The sequence below is a fragment of the Artemia sp. Qi Xiang Cuo genome, chromosome 14 (assembly GCF_049724085.1).
Source record: "Artemia sp. Qi Xiang Cuo chromosome 14, ASM4972408v1, whole genome shotgun sequence".
NCBI lineage: Eukaryota > Metazoa > Arthropoda > Branchiopoda > Anostraca > Artemiidae > Artemia > Artemia sp. Qi Xiang Cuo.
The window spans coordinates 47306804-47326470 of NC_142807.1; the positions used below are offsets into that span (position 1 = coordinate 47306804).

Genomic DNA, 19667 nt, shown 5'->3' on the forward strand with positions numbered 1-19667 from the left:
GAAAAAGGAGCTGCAATTTCACCCTCTGTTTCGGGGATAAATAAAACATCCCAATGTTACAGGAGGGCGACAAAACCGGCTTGATACTATTTTACTTAAAGTCATAATCAGCCCCATAAAGAGACCAAAGCGGTTCTATGATAAATATCAACCAGCTGAAAAACAAAATGAAAAATAAAGCGGTTCTGACGTTTTTTCTATGATAAAGATCAACCAGCTGAAAAAGTATAAAAGAAACAAGAAATCAAAAATGTACAAAGTGCTTAAAACAATACAAGTTGTACACCAGTTGAACTTGTTAAACCGAAATAATAAGGATAAATCGATTTCACCAAAATAAAATAAAAACAACAATAAATGTATATAACACACACATTTATCATTTTTGACCATAAGAATCCTTATCTTTGCCCCCGCTATGAAGTTCCAATTTCCTTTAAATGATGGAGGGGTAGCGTGCACATCAGCTTGTGTTGCCCTCTGTTGGCTTGGTGCTGCATAGAGCGCTAATAGAAGCAGTTGCCTTATTGCACAGATGAGACGATGTATCAAATTATTCGCTAAACCGCATTTAATTTGATCCCCGGGTACTGGCCATTTAACTCTAAATCATTTGATAAGGTGATAGGTTCTTCTCCCTTAGCCTACATTTTCCTAATTAACTAGCGACAAAATGTACCTGGGAAAAACAGCCAAATCGTAGCTATCGACTGATGCACTTGTCTCATCTTTAACATCGAAAGTTGCGGGATTAGGAGACCCAGATGCTTCAATTCGAGGAATACTAAGAGTTGAATCCATCTGTGGAGCAGATCTTGAGGGTGAACGCGTTCCGAACGCTGTTATTATATTTTTTACAAAAGGCTTGCATTCAGTGCGATCCACCCAGATTCTATCATTAATAGAATCTTCTATGTATAACTGAAATTATAATGAGAACTTGTTTAATAAGTTGTTTTAAGGTTTTTGTTCCCGAACAAAACATGCAACTTTACGACAAGCCTAGAGCAGTAACTGGTATCGAAAAGAGATACTGGATTGATTAGGTTCATGTCTATCCATTCACCAAGCCAGAATTATTATACCACTTTGGCTTTTCTGAGAAAATGGCCTTTTTCTCAGAAACTTACTTTAAAAATAGAAAAGTTTCATAGTTTTGCATGTTCTTGCGCATTTCGCAATCCAAAAAAATTACGGCAAACTAAAAAAAAATGATTCGGTAGATGGACAGAGTTGAATCTCAGCTATCAATTGGTAGCAAAGCGTCTTAGGTTGAAACTGCAGGAAAATAGTATACAAAAAACCTGCACAGCGAACTTAAACATTAACCGTTCGGAGTGTTACAAGATAAAAATCACCTTTAAAAAATTTGGAGATATTTGAATGTTCAGAGGAAAGATTGATCAACAATACTTTTTTTATTATGATTTTTTTTTTTTTTTTTTTTTTTTTTTTTTTTTTTTTACTGTCAGGTTGAATAACTCAAGGACTTGACGACGTCAATACATTTATTTTCGTCAGGACACTTGACTGATTCTTAACCTTGTGCTCCCGCTTGAAATTTTTCTTAATATAACACTTGGCCTCCTAAACTAAAATAAAAAGAATTTAAGACGTAAAATAATTCTTTTTTCCTTTAAAAAAAGATGTTTACTAATTGTTCATGCATTCAGAAACAAGAAAACACGAATAACTTAAATCTTTTCCACCAGGTGGCTGATACATTATAACCCAAACCAATGGTGTTTTTTCTTTTTCATCTTTGCTCTGCAATTTTTCTGTAGAGCAAATTAGATAGGCAACTAGGCCACTTATTTGATATTTTGCTGCATGAATGCTAAACCAGTATATGAGCACTTAAAGAAATGCCAGTCTTAATATTTTTACGCGTCAGATTGATAGCCTAGAATATTAAATAGCACTTCCAAAACTAGAAAGCTTTGGTAGAGAGAAAGTAACGTGCCCAGATTCTTTCATGAACATAACATTGTGAAACTGAAGATTTTAAAAAGGTTAAGGCTAAATAGCATAGAAGACTGGTAAGGGAGGGAATTCGAGATCGTCTCTGAGACAAAACAACAAACGCCATCTAGCATTATCCAGTAAAATCACAGAGTATGGTAAGAGTAAAGAATATGGCATTGGTCTTTACAGTACGTACCGGCAGTGCTGATCTCCGTTTCATGGCCCTTCAGCCAGAAAGTGTAATGGGGGCTTTCAAACACACATCCTGTTCACGTTCCCCAGATTTCTCCAAGAACCCATTTAGAGATGGGTCAACTCTGGCTAAGCTTACAGAGTCACGCCACGGACCCCCATTCCAAACCAAATAACCAGCGACACCAGGACTCCAACCCCTGTCCTTATGGACAAAGGATTACAGGTCTAGCGTGCTAGCCAGTCAGCAAAATTAGAGGTAGATGTAAAATCAAAATAAAAATAATATTTGCATATATTTTTTCTTTTAATTTTGTTTTACATTAATTGAACATAAAAAACATAATTTTACAAAATAGAACAATCATTATTTTTTTTAACTAACTCAAGTTCTCTAAACTAACCAAGCTTTAGCTTATTTATAACACAGAAGAAAAAATTAACAAATGAATCTGCCCATTTTCCGAAAAATTTCTGGCAGGATGAAAAGGAACTTGAGATTTAATTAAGATTCGAAATTTAATAACTTGAATTTGAACACAATTTAAGGTTATCCAGAATTTTCAAAATTTTAATCGGTAACGCTTTGCTGTCAGTGAATCGCAAATTTTATACCGTGCTACCTTCTCGATTTCCACTGGCTTAGACATTAAGAGATATATTTAATCCGTTTTACTAAAATGATATACCTTTAGCCCTACACAAATAAGAAGTACTGGCAAACTAAATAAATTGGAAAACAATTTCCGGAAAATGGAACAAAATAGAAAATTGTTGCTCAGATCAAATCAACTTTAGCTTGTACATAACGAAAGTCTAAAATGCACCACTTAGATTCATATTTTGTTTCAAAGGGGTGTTTCGATAATACCACGACTTCACATTGTTCAGGTTATCTAGCTTGGAGATATGTTGTCTTTTTAAAAATTCTTGTATCCATCACAAAAAAAAATGCCCTTTAAAATTTTTAAAGTTAGTCCACTCAAATATTTAAGGAAGCCACTTAAACTACTTAACGGCAGCAAGAAAATCTTTTGGCATAAATTCAACTCCAAACAGCATAAAAAGGAGTAGAATTTTCAAAATCCTAAGAATTTCAACTTTCTTATTAAAATGACACCCGTTTTGCGAAATTGCATGAAAACGCGAGATTTGGAAAACTTTCCCTTTCATTCCCCCGAGCAAATTATTGGCCAAAGAATTATGGTAGAAACGAAAACAGCATTAATGCAAACCCATAATCAGCTAAAACTAAATTGCTAGGAGTTTATATCAGTAGGCAAATCTGCACAAACCTTATTCTTTCAGATGATATTCTGTTGTGGTATAGTTCCTGATTTGCTTATTACTGGTGTAATAATCCCGGTATTAAAGAGAGGAAAGCCCAAGGACCAATGTTCCTCTTTTAGACCAATTACGGTGTCACCGGTTTTATGCAAAGTTTTTGAGTTACTAATTATTGACGAGATATCTGTTAAGTGTTATACACCGGATAACCAATTCGGCTTCAAGAAAGGAGTAGGCCGTGACCATGCTTACCATTTGATTGCTAATTTACTTCTACATGCTCATGAAAATAATGAGGTAGTATATTTTGCCGGGTTAGACGTATCTAGAGCTTTCGACACCGGTATACATCCACATATCTTCTTGACTGCTTATAAGCGTGGAGTCAATATTTCTGTCATCAAATCGATACGTGATATGCATAAAAAGCTAAATGCCAAAGTTAAGGTTACCATCTCACCTGTTACGGTGGAACTCACTCCTTCAATTCCAGTAAAAAAGGCATTAGATAGGGCGCTGTTACTTCCCCCCCCCCTTGTTTAATAATACTATCATTGTGCCACAGCAGAAAGTTCTAACCACATGTATATTTAATGGTATTGATGTTTCGCTAGCTAACTATGCTGATGGCATCCCTGATATTAGTACAACAGCCTTTGGAATTGAGGAAAATTTTGGAATTCTCGATAGGGAGTATAAACGTATAGGTCTTCGATTTAATGAGAGTAAGACTGAGTTCCTGGTGTTCAATCACCGTTCAGATTACCCGACAAAGGTTCAGTAGGTGAACATGATATTAAAGCACAATATACACTGACATATCTTGGTGTATCGATTGGGTCAAATTTTTGCGCCAAACGTCAACCGTTGAAAGATCCTTTTGCCAGAAAAGATAGGGATGCGTATGGTTTACAAGTTGCATTAAAGCTTGAATTTGACCGACGTATCTTAGCTAGCGTTTATAATGCATTTGCTGTTCTGCATCTACTTGCCCTTGCACCATTTTGGTCTCTTCTTACTGCTTCAGATATTAGGGATATACGGAAGTGTTTCTACAAGTATGCGAAATATTTGCTAAGGCTGCCTCTCTGGACTAATAACAGCTCACTATCCTTGCGGTATGGAGTTACAAGTCCAGTGTCCGCGGTGAAAATGTCCGTCTTTGATAATAGGTTTATTATTATATATTATTGCCCCTATTTGTAATTTTTCTTTTCTTCTTGTCTGTGCTTCTCTGTTTTGGTTCTGTTTGTATTTGTCAGAATTTATTTTGTTTTTTTTCCATTTTCCTTCTTTGTACTCCATCAGTGTTGTATTTTACATTTATGACGGGCAATAAATTTATACATACATACATACATACATACATACATACATACATACAAAGGCAGATGAAATCTACTGAATTCTCACCTGAGAAAAAAGTAGAGGCTACTCACTCGTACCCTGCATACCTCAGAAGGCACTGAACGAAACAAGGTAAAAAAAAAATAAAAGGCAAAATGATATGGGTAGTTAAATCTTAAGACTTACCTTTTGAAGAATATCTAAATAGTTATCATTCTCTGGAAACATTTCAGGTGCTTTTCCTCTCTAGATCGTCCAGCTTGCACAACTATATTAGTCACGTGACAGGACATTAAAAACCAAACAAATATTTTTCTTTTTTGCATTTGGCTTTGCAAAAATCTTTATTATTGACGTGACAAGTTGAAAACCAGAGGGGACTCGGCCCCACCGAGATTCTTCCCAAGATTATTCGGTCTCCTCAAGATTATTCCGAAACACCCAATTTGAATACTGAAACCAGAAGCCTAAGATCGCAACTTTCCTTTTTTTCCCTTGAGGGAAAAAAACCATTGTGATACCATATTCTTTGGTATACGCGCGTGCACACATAAGCCCCTTTGTGACTAGATTATTAACTAAATGAAAAATAGAGATACGCAAGAAATGTCTCATACCTTTACAAAGGATTCTGGCCAGATTTTCTCTTTTTCATACGCCAGCATTAATACATTGACTCCAGTTACTATCACTTGTATCGACGTTCTACCTTTGTGGCGCAGCAAACAGGAGACAGCTTCAGTTGAATACTCAGTGAAAAAATAACTCGGACGAACCTTGGCCAAATATACCATTTGAAAGGTCAACATTGCCTCAGCTTTTGGTTTAGAGTTTTTCAAAGCTTTAACGCAGCCACAGATGAGAGATTCAATTCTTTCTTCATCCGAATCAACTTCAGCTTCGTAGATCGAATTGATGAACTCACTTGGAACTACTTCTGATGCCATTTCTTCCCAAGCATCATTTCTGCTTTTTTCAGTTTGGCTGAAGGAACCAGAAGCCTTCAGCTTTTTTGTAGCTGAATCACTTTCCCATTTTTTTTCGAAACCTCAAAAATATAATAGTAATAAGTAATAAACCTAATCATCAAAAATTCAGGATAGCCCAAAGAAAAAGCCATTTATTCTAGGATCTAACATCTGCAAATTAGAAAAAAAGAATCGAGAATAACCTCTTCTTTGTTTGCATTTCTTTAGCTTTTTACGAATTAATTTTTTTTTATAATTTCAAAAAATTATTCACAAAAAGTGAAAAGCAATGTTAAAACCTAAATAAGCTGACATAAACTCATATACTAGGTCAACCTTACAACGAACAGAAGTTACTTTGAATGAATTAATAAAACCTAAAACAAACGAAAATTTAAATGAATGTAAAATTCAAATTTAAGACGACCAAATATGAATGAATAAATGAAACATAAGACGAACACAAATTGAAATTAATAATGAAGCCAAACTTAATACAAAAAGAGATTGCCACAGTTAAAAGTCAGGCTACGGTCCCTCTAACCACTAAACGCTGTAGGATCATTCTGATCGTTGTAATCCTTTCGACCAGTCTGAATGAAATTACTAATATTCATTTTAGACAGAACCAACTTGCTCCTTGTGAGTAGTCAGCTATTTTCTTCTTCACAGTTATTTATTTCAATACCTTTAGCTTAATTTAGTGTCATTTATGTGTGATATGGAGATCAACTATTGCATTACATTAATATGCGAAAGAGTTCCATTTTCCAAGTACTTGAGTTTACCAAAGGCTCGTTTATAAAACTAGTGTTTTCGTAGTACCACCAAAGCTTCAAAGGTTATCAACCGCTGACGGGTATGGCTGTCTTATTCACTTGTATTTTATTTTACGGTTGATGAGGTGTAAAATTTAAGGACGTTTAGCATTGAATAATTACCTACATCGGCCATTCCAAACTCTTAATATTATCGTAGAGCCCCATAAAAACCAGCAAAAAAATAGACAAAAGTACATGAAACAAATATCCATTAAAAGTGTAAGGAGAAACCCCTCTCCCTGCCTAAAGCCTAACCATACATTAATTTTCTTAAGCACACAGTTCTCAGATTTGAAACGCATAAACAAATTTGTATACCAAAAACATTTTAAAAGAATCAAAAACAATTGAGGAATGAAATGTAACCTTGGGAAGAGCAAGCTTTTTTATGCCAAAAAAAGCTTCTACGGGAGAAAGAGCATCAAAGGCTTTAGACACACTATGTGCACATAGAAGAAGCTCATATCCCTTTCATGAAGCATCCCAGAATAAATTAAAAATCATAAAATGCACTTTTTGGCAAACAATGTGGCTTTTGTAAGCAAATTTATTAAAATTATTATCAACATGGTTAATAATACATGGTAGCAGAACGTACTGAAAAAGCAGGCGAAAATTACATGCAACAGTGATTGACCTATATAAATTGCAGGATAGAGGGTCCTTCCCGCTCCTGAGGATCAAACTGGTGGTACCGCACAAAAAAAAACGAACCGGGGAACAATGACTGACACAACCACATTTGAAACTACAACAGCAAAACACAAATAGAAAGAACAAATACCATCAAGTTCTATCAACTTCGACAGTAACTGCTAAGTAGAATTTACAAAACTTTCACGACTAACTGGTATTACATGCTTTCGCAATAACTTTGACGGTAATACGGATGAGAAAAGACCAGAAAAAGAGTATGAACCGCGTAATTTAGACTACCAAAAAATTTCGTATAATGGTAAGCCCACAGTGATTAAGGGAAAATATCTTTGAAGCTGAGAAATTTTAATTTGACAGAATTTTCCAAAGAGGATTTCAATTTTTCACATGCGTTTTCAAAGAAGGAATAATAGCATCTTCAATTTTTAAGGCACTGATTTACGGGGTAATGATAACTACTGATAGTATGCGTACTAGATTCAAAGCGTAAAAGGGCCAGTTCGCATTTATCCAGACATGCTTAATAAACCCTGTAGTGCAACTACATGACTCCATACAAGGATCAGTGGTGAGGGGCATATATAGAAAGTGCCACGGGGGGATCATCATAGTCTCTTTCATCTTCGCCCACATTCAGTAGAAACGTCTGAAGTGCAGCAGAGCACAAACAGTCTTCAAAATTGGAGACAGACCCGCTGCTATAGATGAATGAGAAACTGAAATCTTTTGCAACTATACCAAATTTTTCGAGTTTGGATATGTTTTGTAGTTTTTCTGACTGGCCATTATAACTGTTCCTTTATTAACTTTTCTTTGTTTTTTGCCATTTCTTTTGTTGCATTATTATTTTTTTTTTTTACAAGATATGCAAGTTCACCATTGTTTGCTTGTGAGAGCCATTTGGAAACTAAGACTATCTTACCTTGTCTTTTTTCCAAACATAGACCACAAGAAGGTTGTTTACTCTCATCTTTCCCTTTTGGGAGATTCGGATTAAAATACAACCTCTGAGTCGATCACTTTATTCAACATTTTCGAGTTGCTCTTATTGTAACCTTATAGGAATGAAAAAAATGGGTTGAAGCTGAGAGCTGTACAATAATTAGAGATTATAAGAAAACAAATAAAATACCCAAGATTTCAAATAATTCCAGAACAACATATAACAAACAAAATCTATTTGATGACAAAAAATTTGGCCCATTTTCACATACATAATATTAAAAAAAAACTTCTCCAAAAAAAATTAAAATTTTGGGATCTTATTACTTTTTTATATTTCCCATTAAATTCCAGGGACAAGATGTTTTGTTTTTCAAACCATGATTGACTGCCAGGGAGTTCTTAAGTTTCAATCATTATTCCAGGCATGCATGCGCAAACAAAGTTGGGAGTTACTTGCCAAAATGATTATTGTTACAAAATAATAGTAGCATTAAGTCAAACACAAGTGAAATTCATTCAATGACCACTTCCCCCCCCCAGTCCCCTGTGAGTATGTACAATTATCTATGTTATATAGAGAGGTTACAGGAATACACAAAAGTTTAAAAAAATAAATACTGTGTAATCCTGTAAGCACATCCTGTGTTTATAGGATCCTGTAAAAACAGGATCCAGATAAGATTAACTTGTGTGCCAAGAAACTTCTCCATAATTACGAGATTGAATTTTTTGTGCAAAGAAATGGCTATTCAAGGATGATAAGAATGGAATCGAATTGTGACAGATAAAGTAAAGGATGGCCCCAACACAAATAATTCATTTAACATAAACCAAACTGGACAAGAGCTAGTTAAGTAGACCTTAATACTTACTAGAGAAAGAACTAGTTTTTGGAATGCTGCTTGATACTCCTACACCAGCTGTGAGAGGGCTGCTTGTACCAGATATTTTCTTAGAGTCTGCAGATGAATCACTAGGTCTTGCTTGCTTGCTCCCAAGAGCAATTAGTTCTCCAGTAAAACCTAGGATTTTAGACTTGTTGCTTTTTGATGCCATGCTAATGCCTTAACAGGAAAAATACCATAAAAGACTTGACCAATTTAAATCTCTCATTCAATAAAAAACTCAATCAATTTTTAAAGCAGGCTCTAAGTGTGACGGAATTATAAAATATTCTAGCTTTTTTTTAACAAAAAATATGAGTTTTATTTCTAGCTTTCCTCTTTTATACAAAATCCGAGCTGTCAGGTTTGAGACTCTAGGCTAGTCACTAAAAGAATTTTTTGGATCTCTTACAAACTTTATGGTAATCAATATAATGTTCTTGGGAATGCCTTTATTCATCACCATCAAACAAACCAAAGTGTACTTGAGTTTGTCAAAGTACTAGAATCAGTCAAATAATTGTGGTTGATATCATTGTTAGAGCTTTATCAATACATCCCTATCTGCAAGCTTCTGAATAAAGAACAATTCTAAAACAGTTCTTTTCTAGAGGAGACATTTGTTATTTTAATCTAGTTTTAAATATTGCCTTTAGCAGGTTTTACAAAATTAAGCTTTTCTTACTCCCTAAATCACACACATGTTTACTACTACTACTACTAACAACTCATCGCAGCACCAAGCCACCTGAGGCCAACACAGCTACGCACGCCCCCCCCCCTCCACCCCAATCTCTTTAAAGCCTCCCTTTTTACACCTGCCCACGAAGTTCCCATTTCCTTTAAATCTTTCTTTATGACGTCCTCCCACCCCAGACAGGGACAACCTGCTTTTTGTTTAGCCCTAGATGGTTGGCCAAAAAGAAAAATCTTCAGCAATCTGTCATCCTTCATCTGCACAACGTGCCCTAGCCACCTCAACCTTTCTTTCATTATAGCCCTAGAGAGCGGTATTGAACCACATTTTTCGTATAGCCTATTGTTTGAAATACGGTCAGTCAGCCAAGTACACAGAATAGTCCTTAAACAGTTTCTCTGGAAACATCTAGCAAATCTTCATCCTCTTTTTGGAGCGTCTATGCTTCAGAGTCACATTTGACCCCTGTCATCACTGTAGTTTCTAATATTCTAATCTTGGTTTGCAGACTTATATTCCTATTCTTCCAGACTTTTTAAATGTGTAAAAACATCCTGAGCCTTGGCTATTTTATATTTCACATCTTCACTGCTCCCACCATCTTTAATAATAATACTACCAAGATAAGTGAAGCTGCCCACCAATCAATCTTTTCATTACCCAACGTCACCTTTTCATCTTCACTTATTCCTAGCCTTAGTGGCTTAGTCCTCCTAACATTAATTTTCAAACCAATTCTAGCACCCTGAACTTGCAAAACCTCTAAAACTTCATTCATTTTGCTCACACTTTCATCTAGGATGCTTAAATCAGCAGCATAATCTAAGTCCAGGAGGCTTTTTTCTCCCCATTTGATTCCGTGGTCTCCCATTGCCTTTCCTGTGCTCCTTAAAACAAAGTCCATCAAAATAATCCATACAAAGAGGGATAGAACACAACCCTGCTTAACTCCTGATTTAATACAAAACCAGCTGCTAACCTCATTTCCTACGTACTTTCGTTCGAATAATTTTTTCCCTGTGCAACATGCCCATTCTTATGAAACCCGTCATAAATGGAACATTCAGCACCTAAAATTAAGCACAGAGAGATCACGGTTCTCCCCCTTATTTTCAATCACGGGTTCATGGTGTCTTCATCTGCCATTTATTGATTGCAGCAAATCTCTTCCAAATATAAGAAAGCAACTTCATTCTATCCTTGTGTTTTTTGTTTTTTTTTTATTGGTATTTTCGGTGGATCTTTGCCCGGTGTCGGTGGGTTTGTGGGGTGGGTGTCCGTCTATTGGTGAGTCATGGAATAACTCTTATTTATTTTTTTGTTGTCAAACAGGTTTATTCCGATTAATGTACCGGGTTTTTGTCATTCGACCTTGTGTCTCCGGCGTTTACCCTGTATTTATGTCTATTTTGTACAGATATTTTAAAATTAAACCTTGAACCTTGAAACCTTAACCACAGCAGTGTTATTCTTGTACATAACACTAGTCACTTTAATGTATTTTTCTGGTATACCATAGAAGGATAAAACCTTTACTTAAGCTCTTATATCAACAGAATCGAATGCTTGCTCATAATCTATAAAACTGAGGACCAAAGGTGTTTGAAAACCCAGGCAATTCTTAATTATTAACCTAAGAGTAAAAATTTGGTCAACACATTGTCTACCTTTTCTAAAACTGCACTGCTCTTCTCTTAAAACTTTGTCTACAGCATCTCTCAGTCTGAAAAGTATCATATTACTAAGTAATTTACTACCTACAAAGATCAGACTAATGCCTCTGTAATTACCACGCTCACTCTTATCACCTTTCTGACAAAATGTCTTAATTAAGGATTTTTTTAAAATCGTCAGGAACTTACCCTTTTTCAAAAATTATATTCATAATTTTCCGTAACTTATTTCTAACCTCAGAGCCACCATATTTAAAAAACTCATTTACCACACTATCAGCACCAGGAACCTTATTATTATTTAATCCTTTTAGTACTGTTGCTAACTCCTCCTCACAAAACAAATCTTCCTTCACATCCAAGGTATCACAAACTTTTTCATTTTCCTCTATATTTTTTCCTGCAACTCTATCTTGGTTAAGCAAATTCTCAAAATGTTTGGCCCATCTCTCTTTAGTTTTTTCCTTATCGCTAATTGCAACCCCATTCCTATCTTTAACTGGGCCAAGTCCAGATTGACTACTCCCTCTCAATTTGTTAATGTGCCAGTACAATATTTTACTATTATGCCATCTAGCTGCATCTTCCAGATCCTTGGCAATTTTATCCATGGCCTCCACTTCACACCTCCTTAGTTCATATTTTAATGCTGTCTCCACTTTCTTTACATTTCTTTTGTTTTCATACAATCCATCACTCAGATAATTCTTGTACAAGTCCTTTCTCCTTTCTATTAAACTTAAAGCTTTTTCACTAATATTCTTAGCTGCAGTTCTAGCTTTCTTCCCTAATACACCTTCAGCAACTTCACAAATTATTGTTCTAAAATTATTCCAACCATTTTCCACATTATAAAATTTTAAACTCTCAACATTAGTATTCAACTTTTCCTGGAAAGTTTCTCTAAAATTCTCATCCTGGATTCTACCAACATCATAACTTCCTGGGAGGTACTTACCCTTTCGAAATTTTAGCTTTAAATTAACCCTAGACACTACTACATGGTTATCTTTACTTTTTACATCAATAACAGCACTCCTATATACCCTAGTATATTGTATTGATCCTGCCAGTCTTCAGTTTACTATAACATAATCAATAAGGTTTACTGTCTTACCAAGTCTGTATCCATTACTGTTTTCTTTTCCTATCCCAAATTAACCTAGGCTGGGATACCCTCTATCCCTATTTCTACTAACCTGGGCATTAAAATCTCCCAGTAATAACATCATATTTCTACCTGGGACCCTGTCTATTTGCTCCTGTAACTGTAAGTAAAATTCATCTGAGTCACTAGTATCTCTGTCAGTCAGTTCTACAGGGGCGTATATTACTATAACTGATACCCTGAGCTTTTTAGTCATAAAATAAGCAATTAGTATTCTATTATTAATACCTTCCGAGCCTAAACAAGGCTAAGCAGCTTCCTTATCCATCATGAACCCTACTCCCTGTCTATGTACCGCATCCTTCCTGCCTGAGTAAACAAATTCTATATCACCTAATTTCGTACTTCCTACACCTGGGATATGAGTTTCTGAAATTCCTAATAAATCCAGTTCGAATCGTCTGAATTCGTCAGTCAAGATGTCGATACAATAGTCATTTTTAATGTCATAACATTCCAAGTTCCAATTTTCATGTTCTTTAAATCATTGAAATTATTTTCGCCTCAGGACACATGTTTAGCTAGACATCAATTTTAAGGCATAATCATTATCTACTAATCATAATTTTCTTCCTCTTCTATAAGCAGTCCCAATCAGTCTAAAGCAATGATGGTTAGATATTAATGTTTGGCTAAGTACATAAGTGAATGCTGGCTTAAGACCAGCGAAATGATGTTATGCAGAATTGCCAATTTACTGACTATTTAATTTATTGCTAGTTGTAAACTTTTATAGAAAGAAATCATAACAATACTTCTTTTCTGACAAAGCAGTTTTAAGAAAAATTTAAAATAATTAAATGGAGCACTGCCAACTGTCTATACAAGCCACCATGTAGCTCTTTCCTTCTCTTTTTTGTCTTTTAGCACTGGGGGCAGCTGAGCAGAGGTATTGGCTGAAATATTTACATTTTTCTTCTTTCTTATTTGCTGTGAATTACCTTGTTTTTCTTTGCTGTCCTACATTTTAGCATTGTGTCAAGCTTATCCACTGTTTTCTCATAAACCATCCTTATTCTTGTTTCTTTTTTTCTCTTATTTTATCTCTTCTTGTCAAATAGAAAAGCCTTTGCTGTGCTCTTGAGTCTATTCTTTCTTTGAAAAAGATGAGACACAATTAGAAGGCCTCCCTCTTTTATGATACAGTTTTTTTTTATAAGGCTTCTATTTAATTTCTTTGTTTATATTATATTTTCTATTCAAACAACTGTTCTTTATCATTGGACAACTGAAAAAACATCTTTTAGCTTGAAGTCTACAACTTAAAAATCTGTAATTTTAAAGTTCAGACAAAGCAGGATACCTTTTTTCTGATCTTTTTTTATTTTATTGAAGAAAAATTTCTGACCCAGGATTTAGGGAATTGATCACAGTACTTTGGGTAACATTTCTTACAGGTCATTCTTGACAAGGATTAAAAGAATATGCTATGAAAATTGATCCATGATATTTTGTTTTGGAGACAATAATGATCTTTTAATCAGATACACTGTATTAGAAGATAAGTGTCATGTTTCTCTTTTAAATCCAAATGTTTGCTTTGTTTGCTCTAAAACATTTTTTTTATTTGGTTTTGTTTGAGAAGACAAGATTGTGATGTCACAAGACAAAAATATAATTTTAGCAGACAAAAAATCCAATCATAATCAAAAATTAAAATGGGAATTTATTCTATACAGAGATTGTATATTCTAATCAAAAACACCAAAAATTAAATTCTAAATTTTGTATTGGAATACTGTAAAAAAAAAAAAAAGGAAAAAAAAAAAAACAATGGAAAAAACAAACCAAAATGCATAAGTAAAGGTCTGATCACCAATGTCAAAATATATAATGCCATTTTAACCAAAAGATACTTAAATATCAAGTAAAAAATAACATGTTATCTATGGTGGTTAAGGTGTAACTTTTTGCTGCCTGTATATTGACTGATATTTTAAATCCAATATAAATAACCTCAATTTCTATACTGATACAGACTGGTTCTATATTTAGTTAAAATATACTGAATTTCTAATGATTATAATTGGATTTGGACTTCCATTTCTGAGAAAAATTTATTCAAGAAAATAATGAACAACTTCATGCCATATCAATATAACCCAACATTGTTTTTTCTTCTATATTTTTTAGCCTTAACACCAAGGGCATCAATGGGAGGGGGAAATGGCAATCTAGTTGTATGGATTTGTGATACAATTTTTCCACTTTTTCTTTAAAAACAACAGGAGAACTATTTTAAATAAATGATCCTGACACTATTTTATTTAAAAAACAGTTTCAACAAAGCATAGCATGAGCAAATAATTTTAGTTAAATAGTGGATTAAGATACCTGTATATTTAATGGTGTCTACAGAATGAGGTCAGGATGGATTCAGCCTTATAAATGACCAAGAAACTGCATGGATTTTAATTCATAGAATGATAATCTCCCTGCTCATCTATCCTAAATTCTGCAGCACAAAAACTTATTGCACAAAACTGCAACTGATGAAAGATTTCAACTGAATATCCAAATTTGGTAAATATCTACCAAATCATATTATTGAGTTAGTACTAATTTTACTACACCATTTGTTGCCTTTTTTATGCTGATTACAAATATATTAATCATTTCTTTCGTAAATGAGTTTCTGCCCCCCCCCCCCCCTATACATGTCAATTCAGGGTTAGGTTAGGTATAGCCTATATAGGGGGGGGATGAAATTCATTTCCAATAGAAATACTTATTATATTTGTAATCAGCATAAAAAAAAGGCATCAAATGGTGTATTCACTTTATTCCTAACTCAATAATATGATTTGGTAGATATTTACCCCAAATTCTATTCAAAAATATAATTAGAGTCCAGGATTGTAATTATTAAGCAGAGAAACTGAAAATACCTCAAAAATATTCCTCATATTAACCAATAGTAAAACTAAGTCAATTGAACACAAATAAAAATAATTTTTTTGGAATGTTTTCCAAATATGAAATTTTTCAAAGAAATGTAAAGTGTCATATTAAAACCTAAGACAAGCAGAAGTAAAGGCATACAATAAGTCAAACTTAAAATGGATATGATAATGGTAATAAGCTTACCTAAGCTATGGATGTCAGGTATTGTGTTATCTTGGAACAATAATTTTGACAGGACCTGTGCCTGTCATCATCAGGTTCAAATAAGAGTCTTGAATTTGAACCTGATGATGACAGGTCCTGTCAAAATTATTGTTCCAAGATAACACAATAGCCTACCTGACATCCATAGCTTAGGTAACCTTATTACCATTATCATGTATAAGAGTCAGGTTGGCCTCAGAGAATATATTAAAATGGATAGAAATTGCTATCAACAGTAATTGACCCCCCCCCCCCCCCAAAAAAGAAGAAGAAATTACAACAAAGAATCATATCAAACATTAAGACAATAGATACTGCTATAAATGGATAAATGAGTCCCAAAGACATATAGAAATTTAAAAGAGTAACCAAGTCAAATTTCAGATGAACATAAACAAAGAAAAACAGGAGTATGGTTAAAACCTTTGAAACTTCTAAAGGCCAGAGCATTGTTTGTGTTTCTATAAAAAGAAAATATAGGCTATTTTAAATCCTCTCCTTTAATTAGGCCTATGATGACAACATTGATAAAATCAAGAATGACTGGGTTCCAGGCTTCTAGGGGAGGGAAACAGGGATGCCATTGTCATGGGAAGGATCCTTATGTTTGGAACAATATTAAAAGTGAAATTCAAATATACTACCTGTTTTCTATAATAGTATGTAGTTTAGAATAGGCTATGTTAAAATAATTACTCTTTTGTCAATATAAGGTAAAATTCTAGATTGTCTGCTTTTTCCTATCTTGGAAAACCGTCAACTTAGGTGAATGAAAGATCTTGAGCCTTAATAATACCCTGGGAAGGTCTTTTGAAGTATCTAGCTCCACTCCTTTCCTCTTCAAAGGGCATAACTGAGGGCATCTACATCATAAATGAAGCATAATAAAAGCATTTTGAACCTTTCACACTTGCTTAATCCTGATTAAGTTTCAAAGTTTTGTAAAACTAGTTCTTAAATTTGAAAAAAAAGTCATGGTATGGCTTAAAATTCTGCTGAGACCATAGGAATTGTTTTTAAAATATATAGTAAAAGAAAGTGGGATTAAAAATATTTAAAATCTAGGTGAGGGGTTTCTTACTAAATTAGAAGGTAAATATCTACCAAATCATATTATTGACTTCCGCATAAAGTGAATAGGCTATACCACTTGATGCCTTTTTTGGTCAATATATACGAAATCATATTATTGAGATAGGACTAAAGTGAATACACCATTTGATGCCTTTTTTAATGCTTATTACGAATATAATAAGCATTTCTATCGGAAATGAGTTTCAGCCCCCCCCCCCTATATAGGCCAATTCAGGGTTAGGTTTGGTTGGGTTAGGTATAGTCTATATAGGGGGGGGGGGCTGAAATTCAGTTCCGATAGAAATACTTATTATATTCATAATCAGCACAAAAAAAAGGCATCAAATGGTGTATTCACTTTAGTCCTAACTCAATAGGCTAATATGATTTCGTATATATTGACCCCTTTTTTTATGCTGATTAAGAATATAATAAGCCTTTATTATAGTAATTATTTTAACCCCCCCCCCCCCCTATATATGCCAATTCAGGGTATGTATTTCTACATTACGGGGGGTGGGGGCAAATTTTGTTTCTTATGTGAATGGGAGGTAAGTTTAAACTTTATTGAATTGGCATATATAGGGGGGGGGGGGCTGAAATTCATTTCTGATAGAAATGATTATTATATTTGTAATCAGCATAAAAAAAGGCATGGAGTGGTCTATATTCACTTTATGTGTAAGTCAATAGTATGATTTGGTAGATATTTACCAATTAGAATGTGATCAAGTTAGGTAAAATAAACACAAACGATACTTTAAAGCCCAGCGCCCAGAACCCACAGCTCCCAACAAGATAACTAATAAATAACCTTCTTTTTCTTCTTCTATTTCACAGCAGGCGGGTTTTTCAGTCGACACTATTTAGCTCTTTTCCTTCACTCTGTGGGCTACAGAGCTACTGGCTTTGGTTGTCTCTTATTTGTTAGATATTCTCAGATATCTTTCAGTAGATCTTTCGACTCAAGGAGTTCAAATATAAGGTGATAGATCTCGACTTCTATGCTCTGTGTGTATGCTCTATGCTAGGCTCTTGGCTGATAGTGAGATTTTGTGGTGTTTGAAGCAATTTAAAAGTTTAGAAAGCAAGGTATGTTGTGCAGACATCAGCATATTACATTCAAATAGGCAGTGGTCAATTGTTTCATTATTCATATTACAATACGTGCAAAGAGGGGACAAGGGAAATGAACCATTTTAATTAAGAAACTAATACGATAATACAAGAGAATTAGGCTATTCATTCCAGAATAAAGTCTATGATAAATCTTAGAAAAATCCTTATTGGGAAATGAGGAAAGGCTGGGATTATTTTTATTAAACATAGTATCTGATAGCCTCAAGCAGTAAATATCTGTAATGGAGATTGGTCTCCCACTTGTCTGGCCGATATTTAAAGCATTTTTGACTATTTCATCAAACTGATGATTACCATTTATACCAGAGTGGCTAGGAACATACTGAAGATAAGTTCTTATGCCTCTTGAAGCAATATTATCGATAATACTAAGACAATGATAATTGTCAATATCCAACTTATACTGAGGAGCTGAAGACAGCAACTCAAGGCTTGATAAAGAGTCGGAATAAACTATAATATTATTAGAATTAGCAATCAGAGGTTGGTTTTCCATAAGGTGTTCTAATGCTATGATTATGCCATTTAACTCTGCAGACATTATGGATACACTAGTATACAATCTCTCACCCATTGCAATTTTCAGGTGAGGAAGGAAAGCACCACTTACTACCTTCTTATTCATTTTGGACCCAACAACAAAGATTTGGAAGTAGTTTTTATAAGCAATTGTATTAAGTTCAGCAAATTTTTTCTGGACAAAAGCAATGGGGGTTAAATCTTTAGTCCAATTTGAGAAATCAGTATTTATTATGGGGACTGTCCAATTCAATGGAGGGGATGGGGGGAAAGTAGGTGCAATGGACTTTGCGAGTACAGGAAACTTCTTCTGAATATTGGCATACTCATTTGCAATGCCTCTATACATGGCTGGATTTCTTAACCAATTATGTAGAGTGTGTGAGCTATTTGATTCAATTTTTGTAAGATGTTTTATCAAGAGAAAGCTACGTCTCTCCCTTATTGTTGTTAATCCACTCTCCATTAGCAGAAACTTGGTGTTTGTGGGTTTCCTAAGACCAAATATGAGACGTATTATATCATTTTGTATTGTTTCAATTTTTTGCACTTTGCACATGCACCATAGACGATGAGCCCATAGTCAATATGGGGTCTTATATGTGATTTATAAAACTGGAGTAAGGTTTTCTCCTTACAGCCCCAGGGTGTGGAAAGAAGTCTTTTTAGTATAATTGTTTTTTTATAGCATTTTTTATTGTGTTTGAAATGTGGAGATTGAAGTTAAGTTTCTGGTCAAGCACAATACCTAGGTAATTAATATGATAATCTTCTGAAATAAATGTTACATTTAGAGTTAGTCGTGTATTAAGATGGTGTTACTTTCGTTGAAATTGGATTATTTTTGACTTTGTACATGTAATGGGTAAATCTGAATGTTGAGAAAAAATTTTCAAACTGGAATAGTGCCTTATGCAGCTTCGACTGTGCAATCTCAAAGGTGTTGCCAGATGACCATAGTACCAGATCATCAGCATATTGAAGATTCGTGTGGGGTGGGTTCATGTCCCAGAGATATAGGGCAAAGAGGAAGCAGCTGAGGACTGCTCCCGGAGGAAGGCCTTTGGTTATTGTCTTTTGAGGTGATGAGGTTGAACCTACACAAACATTGAAACTTCGCAGTTCTATGAACGATTTTATAAGAGATACTACCTTGGAGGGTAGTCCAAGGTTTGCAAGTTTATTTAAGAGGATTTGGTGGTTCACACTGTCATATGCCCCT

General features: G+C 34.4%; 1 protein-coding gene across 6 annotated transcripts in view; it reads right to left on the bottom strand.

Annotated features, from left to right (window-relative positions):
* IntS1 (integrator complex subunit 1) overlaps nucleotides 1–19667 on the bottom strand; it is a 131518-nt gene that overhangs the window by 108324 nt on the left and 3527 nt on the right. The window contains exons 1-4 of one of the 6 annotated variants that reach the window (XM_089100103.1): nucleotides 17601–17785; nucleotides 9055–9246; nucleotides 5409–5839; nucleotides 680–921 (exon numbers count right to left, since the gene is read on the bottom strand). In XM_089100103.1, coding sequence (XP_088956229.1) covers nucleotides 680–921; nucleotides 5409–5839; nucleotides 9055–9238 — 857 coding nt within the window. In that variant the 5' untranslated portion in view covers nucleotides 9239–9246; nucleotides 17601–17785. Of the gene's footprint in view, nucleotides 1–679; nucleotides 922–5408; nucleotides 5840–9054; nucleotides 9247–16408; nucleotides 16599–17500; nucleotides 17580–17600; nucleotides 17786–19667 lie in introns of those variants that run through there. The other 5 variants (XM_089100101.1, XM_089100105.1, XM_089100100.1 and 2 more) reach the window with 5 other exon arrangements.